This window comes from Anolis carolinensis, chromosome 2 (assembly GCF_035594765.1).
Source record: "Anolis carolinensis isolate JA03-04 chromosome 2, rAnoCar3.1.pri, whole genome shotgun sequence".
Lineage (NCBI taxonomy): Eukaryota > Metazoa > Chordata > Lepidosauria > Squamata > Dactyloidae > Anolis > Anolis carolinensis.
In genome coordinates, this window is record NC_085842.1 from 19,152,135 (window position 1) to 19,164,155 (window position 12,021).

At 44.4% G+C, this 12,021-nt stretch overlaps 1 protein-coding gene across 1 annotated transcript in view; it reads left to right on the forward strand.

The window, feature by feature from the left end:
- LOC100552354 (zinc finger protein 629-like) overlaps window positions 1-7,048 on the forward strand; it is a 46,422-nt gene extending 39,374 nt beyond the window's left edge. The window contains exon 11 of the mRNA XM_062969291.1: window positions 127-7,048. Within this exon, the coding sequence (XP_062825361.1) occupies window positions 127-1,223 (1,097 nt within the window). The 3' untranslated portion in view covers window positions 1,224-7,048. The remainder of the gene's footprint in view (window positions 1-126) is intronic.
- Window positions 7,049-12,021: the final 4,973 nt, after the last annotated feature.

Sequence of the window (12,021 nt, forward strand, 5' to 3'; positions counted from 1 at the left end):
GTGGCATCAGGCAGATGAAGGGTTTTTACTTTCTGTGGGAAAGGGCTGTCTCAACTAAATGCATTTTGTAATTTTTATATTTTTAAACTTTAATATAAGCTTTGCTTTTCAACTCCATTCACACAGGAGAAAGGCCATTGAAATGGTTGCAGTGTAAAAAGAGCTTCAATCAAAAGAAACGCCTTATTCATCAGGCAACTCACAAAAGAGAAAGGCTGTGCAAATGCTTGCAATGTGGAAAGAGCTTCAGTCACAAGAATGTCCTTATTATTCATCAGGCAACTCACACAGGGGAGAAGCCATTTAAATGCTTGCAGTGTGGAAAGAGTTTCAGTCGCAAGCACGACCTTATTAGTCATCAAACAACTCACACAGTAGAGAAGCCATTTGAATGCCTGCAGTGTGAAAAGAGCTTCAGTCTAAAGGGAAGCCTTATTCGTCATCAGGCCACTCACACAGGAGAGAAACCATTCAAATGCTTGCAGTGTGAAAAGAGCTTCAGTCGGAAATCATACCTTATTCGTCATAAGGCATCTCACACAGGAGAGAAACCATTTAAATGCTTGCAGTGTAAAAAGGGCTTCAGTCAAAAGCAGCACCTTATTACTCATCAGGCAACTCACACAGGAGAGAAGCCATTTCAATGCTTTCAGTGTGAAAAGAGCTTCAGTCTAAAGGGAAACCTTATTAGTCATCAGGAAATTCACAAAGGAGTGAAGCCATTTCAATGCTTGCAGTGTAAAAAGTGCTTTAGGCGCAAGAACATTCTTATTAGTCATCAGGCAACTCACACAGGAGAGAAGCCATTTCAATGCTTTAAGTGTGAAAAGAGCTTCAGTCTAAAGGGAAACCTTATTCGTCATCAGGCCACTCACACAGGAGAGAAGCCATTTAAATGCTTGCAGTGTGGAAAGAGCTTCAGTCGAAACTCACACCTTGTTTGCCATCAGGCAACTCACACAGGAGACAAGCCCTTTCAATGTTTGCAGTGTGAAAATTGCTTCAGTCAAAAAAGCAGTCTTATACGTCACCAGGCAACTCACACAGGAGTGAAACCATTTCAGTGCTTGCAGTGTGAAAAGAGCTTCAGTCAAAAGAGCAACCTTATTATTCATCAGAAAACTCACACGGGAGAGAAGGCATTTAAATGCTTGCAGTGTGGAAAGAGCTTCAGTCGAAACTCACACCTTGTTTGCCATCAGGCAACTCACAAGGGAGAGTAACCATTTAAATGCTTGCAATGTGAAAAGGCCTTCAGTCACAAGCACACCCTTATTGGTCATCAAGCAACTCACACAGGAGTAAAGCCTGTTAAAGGATATCAGTGTGAAAAGAGCTTCAGTCACAAGCACGTCCTTATTAGTCATCAGGCAACTCACACAGGAGAGGAGCCATTTAAATGCTCAGTGTGAAAAGAGCTTCAGTCGGAAATCACACCTTGTTTGTCATTAAGCAACTCAAGGCAGAGGAAAACTATCTGTTTTCCATCTGTCGGGGGTGCTTTGAATGCGATTTCTTGCTTCTTGGCAGGGGTTTGGACTGGACAGCCCATGAGGTCTCTTTCAACTCTACTATTCTACTAGAGTGTGTAAAGATCTGCAGTTGAAACACAAGCCTTCTTTTTTAATTGTCAACCTATACGGAAGAAATGGGGTAAAGGGAAGATCATTTGTTTTACATCAGAGTGGGCATGAATCTTTGTTATAGAAACACTAAGTTAAAAAGCAATGGCTTTTGGGGAAAATAATAATCTGACCAATATCTCATTAAGCATAACTAATATTTTGAGAGCTAAAGGAAGGATATTTCAAGTTTTCTTTTAGCCATTCATGAACATTGGTTACTGCAAATATTTCCTGTCATGTATATTCAGGGTTACTTTTGGACTTTACCTGGACATTGCAACACAATACTTCCATTCAGGTGGGGAAATCACCTCTCCCTATCCTTGGGGAAGAACCAGTTTCACCACCCTGCGCCTTTGATGAACAGGACTTCTCGCATCAGAAGGAATCTGCATGACTACAGCCAAACCCCAACCTCTGTCATTTTGCATAATTGTATTAATATATTATGTTTTGTTTCTCTGGGGCCTGGAATCACCAGCCCAGCCCTATTAATGGGCCATGTCATGTACATCTAATAAGACAATAGCATTCCTGGGTAGGGCCAGAAAATGCCCTCAATCACTTTGTTATTTTTCCTGTTCAGTAAAAGGAGCCCCATTCATCAATGCTTAATCATCCATTGTCCCAGCCCATGCTGGCCAGTGAGCCAAGCCCCTCTCTGTGACTGGTCAGAATTCAAGGCTTGGCTGCAGGCTATGTATAAAAAGGGCTCTGAAACTGTATTCTGTATGCTATCTACTTTATGAATGTATCACTAGCTAACATCTTACCTGCAGATAATAACATTTTCCTTGGCTGAAAATCACCTTCTCTCCTTGCTTGCTGGCTAATTTCAGTTGGGCCTAATCTATTTGCTCACCAAAGCAGGGACTCACTCAAAATGGGCAGCTCAGGCGGATCACTTGCCTGGGTTTCTGCCAACAGGCTTCTCCCTGGTCTCCCTGCCAGGGGTTGCCTCCTAAAATGGGGCCAACAAGTATCTTAGGCGATCCCTCGTAGCTCGAGGACGATTGTCTTCCATCCTTGGTGTCTTGGGGGTGGGTTCTTAAGTGGCTGAAGAGACCTATTCTTGACCCGCATATTCTCCCGCAGTGAGAACATCGGTTTCCAGGTGGAAGGCGGTCCCGGTCGGGGTTAGCTTGACGCTCCTTCCTCTTGGCATGTTTCTCCCTTAAGCCCTCTGTTCATGCCTCTTCGAACTCCGCAGCACTGCTGGTCACAGCTGACCTCCAATTAGAGCGCTCAAGGGCCAGGGCTTCCCAGTTCTCAGTGTCTATGCCACAGTTTTTAAGGTTGGCTTTGAGCCCATCTTTAAATCTCTTTTCCTGCCCACCAACATTCCGTTTCCTGTTCTTGAGTTCGGAGTAGAGTAGCTGCTTTGGGAGACGGTGATCGGGCATTCGGACAACGTGGCCAGTCCAGCGGAGTTGATGGCGTAGGAGCATCGCTTCAATGCTGGTGGTCTTTGCTTCTTCCAGCACGCTGACATTTGTCCGCCTGTCTTCCCAAGAGATTTGCAGGATTTTCCCGAGGCAACGCTGATGGAAACGCTCCAGGAGTTTGTTGTGACATCTGTAGACAGTCCACGTTTCGCAGGCGTAGAGCAGGGTTGGGAGTACAATGGCTTTGTAAACAAGCACCTTGGTCTCTCTACGGATGTCCCGGTCATCAAACACTCTCTGCTACCTACGGAAAAATGCTGCACTCGCAGAGCTCAGGCGGTGTTGTATTTCAGTGTCAATGTTGACTTTTGTGGAGAGGTGGCTGCCAAGGTAGCGGAAATGGTCAACATTATCTAATGTGACACCGTTAAGCTGTAATCCTGGCATTGCAGAGGGATTAGCTGGTGCCTGTTGGAAGAGCACTTTGGTTTTCTCGATGTTCAGTGAGAGGCCGAGCTTCTCGTATGCTTCTGCAAAGGTGTTTAGAGTGGCTTGTAGGTCTCCTTTTGAATTCGCACAGACTACGTTGTCATCGGCATATTGGAGTTCTATAACAGATGTTGTGGTGACCTTGGTTTTGGCTTTCAGTCTGCTGAGGTTAAATAGCTTGCCATCTGTCCGATAGATGATTTCCACACCGGTGGGAAGCTTCCCATCAACAAGGTGAAGTATCATAGCGATGAAGATGGAGAATAAGGTAGGGGCAATAACACATCCCTGCTTGACACCTGATTCCACCTTAAATGGGTCACTTTGGGAGCCGTTGCTGTCCAAGACTGTTGCCATCATGTCATCATGGAGGAGCCGCAGGATGTTCACAAATTTGTCAGGGCACCCGAATTTTTGGAGGATGGTCCAGAGAGCGCTGCGATTCACTGTGTCGAATGCCTTTGCAAGGTCAATGAATGCCATGTACAAAGGTTTGTTTTGTTCCCTGCATTTTTCTTGGAGCTGTCGAGCAGTGAAGATCATGTCCACTGTTCCTCTGGAGGGGCGGAAGCCATTCTGGGATTCTGGGAGGGTGTCTTCTGAGACAGGGAGAAGGCGGTTTGCAAGGATTCTTGCAAGGATTTTCCCGGCGGAGGTTAGAAGGGAGATACCACGATAGTTCCTGCAGTCTGTTCTGTCCCCTTTCTTGAAAAGGGTGATGATGGTGGCATCCTTGAAGTCTGCTGGGATTTTCTCAGTCATCCACACTTTTTCAATGAGCTGGTGGAGTTGTTGTATCAGCTCGGGTCCACCCTCTTTGAAGATTTCAGCAGGAATCCCATCAGGTCCGCTGGCTTTGTTGTTTTTTTGTTGGCTGATGGCATTGCTGACTTCTTCCAAACTAGGCAGTGCTGCAAGCTCATCCCTGGTTTGTTTTTGCGGGATTCATGAGAGGGTCTCTTCGGCCACATTGGAGCTGCGATTCAGCAGGTTCTGGTAGTGCTCTTTCCAACGTAGTGCAATTGATGTTTTGTCCTTCAGAATTTTGGTTCCATCTGATGAGCGTAGGGGCTGTATGCCATGGTTTCTTGGTCCATAAATGATATTTGTGGCTTTGAAAAATCTCTGAGCGTCATGGGTATCTGCAAGGTGTTGGATTTCTTCAGCCTTCTTTGTCCACCAGATGTTCTTGAGTTCTCTGGTCCTTCTTTGGACCTCAGCTTTTGCACTGGCATAGATCTTTTTCTTGGCAGCACAGTTGGTGTCTCTCTGCCATGTTTGGAAGGCTTTCCTTTTGTTATCAATTAGCTGTTGGATCTCTGTCGTTATCATCAAACCAGTCTTGATGTTTCTTAGTTTGGTATCCAATGGTTTCTTCGCAGGCTGTGATGATGGAGGTCTTCAGTTTGTTCCAATGTTCCTCAACATTTTCGGGGTGTTCTGTGGGTAGATGATCTTTGAGTGTTGTTTGGAGAAGGGCTCGTTTGGAGGGCTCCTGAAGGGCTTGGGTGTTCATTTTGCGCCTTGTTTTTCTTCCTTGGAGTCTACGTTTGGGGACGATCTTGATAGCCATCGTGGATCGGATTAACCTGTGGTCTGTCCAGCAGTCATCAGCACCTGTCATGGCTCTTGTGAGAAGCACATCGCGGCGGTCTCTGGCACGTGTGATAACATAGTCCAAGAGGTTCCAATGCTTTGACCGGGGGTGCTTCCATGATGTCCTGAGCTTGTTTTTCTGGCGGAAGAGCGTGTTGGTGATGACAAGGTTGTGCTCTCCGCATTTGGTGAGAAGCAAGATGCCATTCGAGTTGCTGTTTCCGACCCCGTCTTTTCCTATTATCCCTGGCCACAGGTCAGAGTCCCTTCCGACTCTTGCATTAAAGTCCCCCAGGAGGATGATTTTGTCCTCCTTAGGTATCTCCGATAGGATGGTGTCCAGCTGACAGTAAAAATTTTCTTGATGTCTTCATCAGCATCTAGAGTTGGTGCATAGGCGCATATGATGGTTGCCTGTTGGTTTTTGGCAAGGTTAATTCGGAGGGTTGAGAGTCGTTCGTTGATGCCAGTGGGTGCTTCAGTCAGGTGCTTCACCAGGTCGTTTCTTCGCTCTTCTTCAGGCAGTCCCTTCCAGAAGAAGGTGTAGCCTCCCTTTTCTTCCTTCAGCTGTCCCTCTCCTGCTCTCCGGATCTCCTGAAGGGCTGCTATGTCGATCTTAAAGCGTCCCAGCTCCCTTGCAATGATAGCAGTCCTGCGTTTGGGCGTTCGCTGTCAGTGTTATCTAACAATGTCCGTACGTTCCATGTTCCAAAGTTCATTTTTCTTTTTTGGCCGCAGAGTGGTGACCCCTCTGGACGCGGCAGTCCAGTCAGGGTAGGAGAGGCAGACTATGTTTAGGGCACCTTTTCTAGCCCCTTCCCCGTGTGGGGTGAGCAGAGCGGATCCTAAAAAGGGCTGCTCAGTCATGGATACAGCTGCCGGACTACTCAACTGCCTCGGTCCTTGAGGTAGAACGACTGAGTCCATATCCACTGCCCATGTGCCAGTCTGTGACTAGGGGCTTCCAGATTTCACAGTCCTGCCCCCGTCGCCACTCGCTGATCGCCATGGGGCTTTTGTAGGTTTGTTTTTATTTTTGTTGGAAGACGCCTGTGTGTGATTTTTTTTAATGTGTGGAGGTCGGTGCACAGCCGGTCAACACACAGTCTTCACAGAGTGAGGTTCTGTGATGACTCATGGGCCTTGTAGTCCTGTTCCTAGTACTATTGTGGCAGACGAAGAGGAAAACATGGGATTTTTGCCGGTTCAGCAAGAGCCGGAGCCTCTTCACCTGCAGGATGTTGACGTTTGCCCTCAAGAATTCAGTCAAACAGGCCTTGGGCAGAGCTCCCCCCCCCCCCCCCGTTTTCCAGGAGGGAAAATTATACTAAAGATAGGGGAGTCAGGGAGGCTAATCGCAGAAGCCTGAGAATCGCTGCCAAACAAATGGCTGATTAGGTCTGCTTTCCTTGGGAAATTCTAAGGAGTCATGCATCTGGACAGAGTTGGGTTTTGCTTCTCGTTCTCTAGGGAAAGAGTTCTGTTGGCGGGAAAACGAGACCCAATATAGGTGTTTGGCGCAACGAATACTTTGCGGAGTCAATTGATCAGCTTGAGGAGAGAGATCGTGTGTGGACTTCGTAATCCCAGTTCCTTGCTTCCCGGATCAAGCTTCAAGCCTTTGCCTTGTCTCACGGTTTTGCCACGGACTTTGTTTCATGCTTCATGTTTGCCTCGTTTTAAGTCTCGGATCAAGTCAAGAATCAAGTTTATTTCCAGCCTTGTTGTCAAGCTTCATTGGACTTTAAAGACTCTGTTATTTCCCCACACTATTGCTTGGCAAAGTGTGTGTTTCGGTCAAGTGGATTAAAACTTTGAACTCTAATATCTTATATTGGACAATACATTTCTGGACTATATTTGACCTCATCTGAAAGGTCTGCTTCTGAACTTTATTCTTCACTTGTTTTTATTGATTTTATATATTTCTTTAATAAAGATATTAGATAGAGACTGGCCTCTGTGTAAGGTTATTGGTGTTCTGCAGCCAGGGTCCTGACAGGTTCCAGCAGTGGAGTGGTTAACACAACAACAGTGGCTTCTCAGTCTGTTGCAGCCTTCTTCCGCCTTCACAGCTGTTGTAACATGTACCATGTTATCCTCCGCCTGCTCCGCCGTTGAGGTCTTTGGGTCTTCGGATTGTGCTTGGTCTGGATCCTCCCCTGCGGCCACTCCTGGGAGTGCATCACTCCAGTGGTTGTGCCCGCAGGTTCATCGGAACACGCAAGCCCCCTCACCACGGCGAGGTGACAATCCATCGAGAGGGACCAACAAGTATAGACCCCTATTCTTGACCCACATGTTCTTCTACAGTGAGGACATCGATTTCCACGTGGAAGGTGGTCCCAGTCAGGGACTTTGTTTCCTGAACTGACTCTGTCTGTACAACACACCTATTAACGTTTAACATCACTTTGTGTAATTGCATACCAACCTCCCCAGCCCCCTTCTATCAAATGTCATTTTAAAAAGTTGAATTGTGAGTAATATTAAAGTAATGTTCTCAAAATGTGGAAACTTTAAGATGACAAAGTTGCCAACCATACAACGGACGCTGTTAGATAGTCACTGATTTTTTTAAAAGGAGTTTAAAAAGCAGATGGATATAAAAGACATGAGAATAAGCGTAAAAGAAAATATAAAATACCTTGGAATAATCATAACCAAAGATCTAAAATCCATAGAAAGGAAAAATCTAGAAGAATTAAGAAAACACATGGAGGTGAAGTTAAAGGATTATAATAATCTGCGATTATCATGGTTCGGCAGAATAGCCCTAGTAAAAATGAAAGTCTTACCCAAAATAAATTTCTTGTTCAGAATGATACCATTAATGATTTCAGAAAAGGAAATAAATAACTGGCAACAAATGATAAACAAATATTGCAATAATGGTAAAAAGAACAGATTAAACAAACAAATTTGGTACAAGCCCCAAAAAGAAGGAGGATTGGGCCTTCCGAATATAAAAAAATATTATGAGGCAAACCAATTAAGATATGTAGTAGAGAAGATGATGGATGGAGAAGGTTTGGAATGGATGGAATCGGGGAATAAGGCAATTGAGTGGAGGAAGGATAACATATTCTTTAAGGAAATCTCAAAGAAAGAGATAAAACAAATTGGAAATATATCATTAAGAAATATAATGGAAATATGGAATAAATATAAAGGACAATTAATAAGAATTCAGTTTTAACGCCAATAATAATGGAAAAAGATTTCCCAAAGGAACTAAAAGGAACGCTAGATAAAGAATTAGAAAAAAGGGAACTAAAAAGGGTAGGAAATTGGATAGAACAAAAAATGGAAAAGGTAAAAATGAGAGAAGAATTGAGAGGAATAAATATTTCTTGGATTCATTGGATTCAATTAGAAAAATGAAATGAAAACTGGTGGGCCCGAAATAAAACTGGAAAACAAATAACGCAATTTGAGGAATTAATAATAAAAGCATTAAAAAGAGGAAATAGTGAGCCATTAAAAGGAACAACAAGTAAAATATATAAAATACTAATTAAAGACATAGAAAAAAAGAAAAGACTAACATTAAGAGAATCATGGAAGGAGGAATTAGGAACAAAGATAACGGGAAAAGAATGGGAGGAGATATGGAAAACAAGACAATTAAAAAACATGTCAATTAGAATAAAAGAAAATTACTACAAACTAATTTGGAAGTGGTATTTAACACCAAGAAGGTTAAATATTATGAATAAGAATAATAATGAAAAATGCTGGCGAGGGTGCCAGGAAATTGGAACCTACATGCATATGTGGTGGGATTGTAAACATGTAAAAGGTTTTTGGGAATTGGTCATAAGGGAAATAGAAAATATTATAAATATAAAAATTAGAAGGAATCCAGTGGAAATATTACTTTTAATTAAAAAAGAGGATGTGAAAGATAAGAAGGAAAAAAATTTAATAGACATGCTATTAACAGCAGCTAGATTATTAATTGCAAAATATTGGAAAGGAGAAATGAAAATACAAATTAATGAATGGTATAAAGAAGTTTGGCGAATGGCACTGAATGACAAGCTAACATCAAATTTAAAAGTAAAGAAGGGATTATGGAAAAAAAATGATTTTGAAAGTATTTGGAGAAAATTTCTAGAAAAATTATTGGAAAAAGAAGATGGGAATTTACCTCCAAATGAAGAATTGAACTTTTGGTGGGACTACAGAAGAAGAGATGGCTCTGGGGAAGGGGAGCACAGGGGTGAATGTAAATAAAAGAGGGGGAAATGTATAGAATATGTTTATATAATTGTAACTTTTTCTCAATAATAACAATAAAAAAATATTTTTTTTAAAAAAAAGATAGTCACTGATATACTGCAATTTTGCCATTCCATAAACATGAACACAATTGGTTTACGATATTTAATTCAATGAGAATTCCTTCTGAAGAATTATTTAGTGAGGATGTGAAATCTTTTCTTTTAGCCTTGTCAAACCCCTGCAATTTGTGGTCCATTGACAAAAAGTGGTGGATGAAAAACGGAATGGGAGGTGTGGGGAAGTGAGAAATGATTCATGATTATCAAGGATACAGAAATGGGATAAACATACTAAAGGATGATAAATGGGTAGAGAAGATATACTTCTGTGTCAACATAAGAAAAGCGTAGATGTTGCTAGTGAATCCTTTGGCTCCAGACTGGCAGCTCCAAACACAAAAACCCCATCAAAGCATGGGTTCCACTGGTAAGCAAAATAAGTGAGAACAAACATCAAAAGGCACAAATAGAGAGTGGGTTTAAAGCATAAACTTCATTTAATTTTCCTTTTTAAATAGTTTTTTATATATTTATTTATAAAGACATTCATTGAATTTTCCAAAACGGTTGAGAAATTGAATACAAGATGCACCCCCTGCAAAACCTGCAGCCAGCTACAGCAGGCATGGGCAGGCTGTTAGGAATTGTGAAAGTTGTAGTCCAAACACCTGGAGGGCCCAAGTTTGCCCATGCCTGACTTACAGAAAAAGGAGCGCAATGCTTCCCCATTGCCATTCCTACAGCCCCAAACAGCACATAACAAGTCATATTTGAAAAGGCTGCATTAGCTAAAAGGTTGATAAGGATGCAAAGGGAGAGACAAGTCGCAATATCATCTGACAAAATTTTACTGATGATTCTGAAAACTCCAAAAGCTCTCATATTCAGCCTGGCAACCTCATTTTCCACTGGGTGGATAACAAGGAAACTCACTAAAGGATTGCAAAGGACATCCTGAATAATCTAGAATACAGTGCATAATCCAACGTGCTACACTGAAATTATGAGAGTTCGAGACAGCCATAGAGCACCCTCCAGAACAGTGGTTCCCAGCCTTTTTTTGACCAGGGACCACTTTGACAAGGGACAACTACCAAAAGGATTACAAATCAGTTTTTGGTCAACTTTAGATTCAGTCTGGTTATTTGGGATGCTGATTCAGAAAATTCCATTGGATAGACCGCATCCCCCATGCAAAGGATCGTTACCATGACGTGGTGCTGGGGCTTGAGCGCCTCGATGATGCCATGAGCTATACCGTGCAGGGCCATCAAGACGGGAAGGTCATGGCAGAGAGGTCAGACTAAATACGATCCCTGGGGAAGGTAATGGCAACCCACCCCAGTATTCTTGCCATGAAAACTACATGGATCAGTACATGATGAGACATCATCATGAGCAGAGACATCTCATTGGCAACGAAGGTCCGCCTAGTCAAAGCAATGGTACTCCCCATAGTAACCTATGGATGCGAGAGCTGGACCATAAGGAAGGCTGAGCGAAGGAAGATACACGCCTTTGGTGCTGGAGGAAAATCCTGAGAGTGCCTTGGACCGCATGAAGATCCAACCAGTCCATCCTCCAGGAAATAATGTCCGGCTGCTCACTGGAGGGAAGGATATTACAGGCAAAGTTGCTGCATTTTGGCCACATCATGAGAAGACTGGAAAGCTTGGAAAAGATCACAATGCTGGGGAAAATGGAAGGAAAAAGGAAGAGAGGCCGACCAAGAGCGAGATGATGGACGGTATCCTAGAAGTGACTGGGTTGACCTTGAAGGAACTGGGGGCGGCAACGGCCGACAGGGAGCTCTGGCGTGAACTGGTCCATGAGGTCACGAAGAGTCGGAAATGACTATGCAACTCAGCAGCACCAGCTGACCGCATCATCTCTAGTTTCTGATACAGAACATAATGCCATCCAGTAGTTGCCATCTGCTCGCCCACAGAAAACCATATTTAATAATCTAGAACTGATGTGGTCTATCCAATGCAATTTTCTGAATCAGCACCTTAAATAACCCTAGGAACAGGCCTAAAAATATAGACACCAAGGCCCTACTTCCAGGTGCCACATGGAATGGCTTCACTCAGGGAGAAGGAGGAGGAGGAGAAGCAGCAGTAAGAAGGCTTGCTATTGCGCCTTTTGTGGGTAGTCAGTTCTCACCTCCCGACTTCCTAGTTGCCTTGGCACTATAAGAGGGTTTTGCGAGACCATTCGCTGTCATTGCAACAGGGCCGGCCCCACCATAGAGGCCACGTGACGACGCCGCCTCGGGCGCAGGTCCCGGGGGGCGCCGTCAGGCTGGGTGGGAGGTGGGGCACCGCTCTGACGGTGCCCCGCCACCCGACCAGTGCGCCCTGGCCTTGTGGCTCTCTCTTTCGCCGCCCGGGAAGGGAAGGAGGGATCCCCTCCTCCCCTCCCCGGGCGGCGAAGCCTCGTTCTTTCTCCGCCCGGGGAGGAGAGGAGGGATCCCCTCCTCCCCTCCCCGGGCGGCGAAGCCTCGTTCTTTCACCGCCCGGGGAGGAGAGGAGGGATCCCCTCCTCCCCTCCCCGGGCGGCGAAGCCTCGTTCTTTCGCCGCCCGGGAAGGGGAGGAGGGATCCCCTCCTCCCCTCCCCGGGCGGCGAAGCCTCGTTCT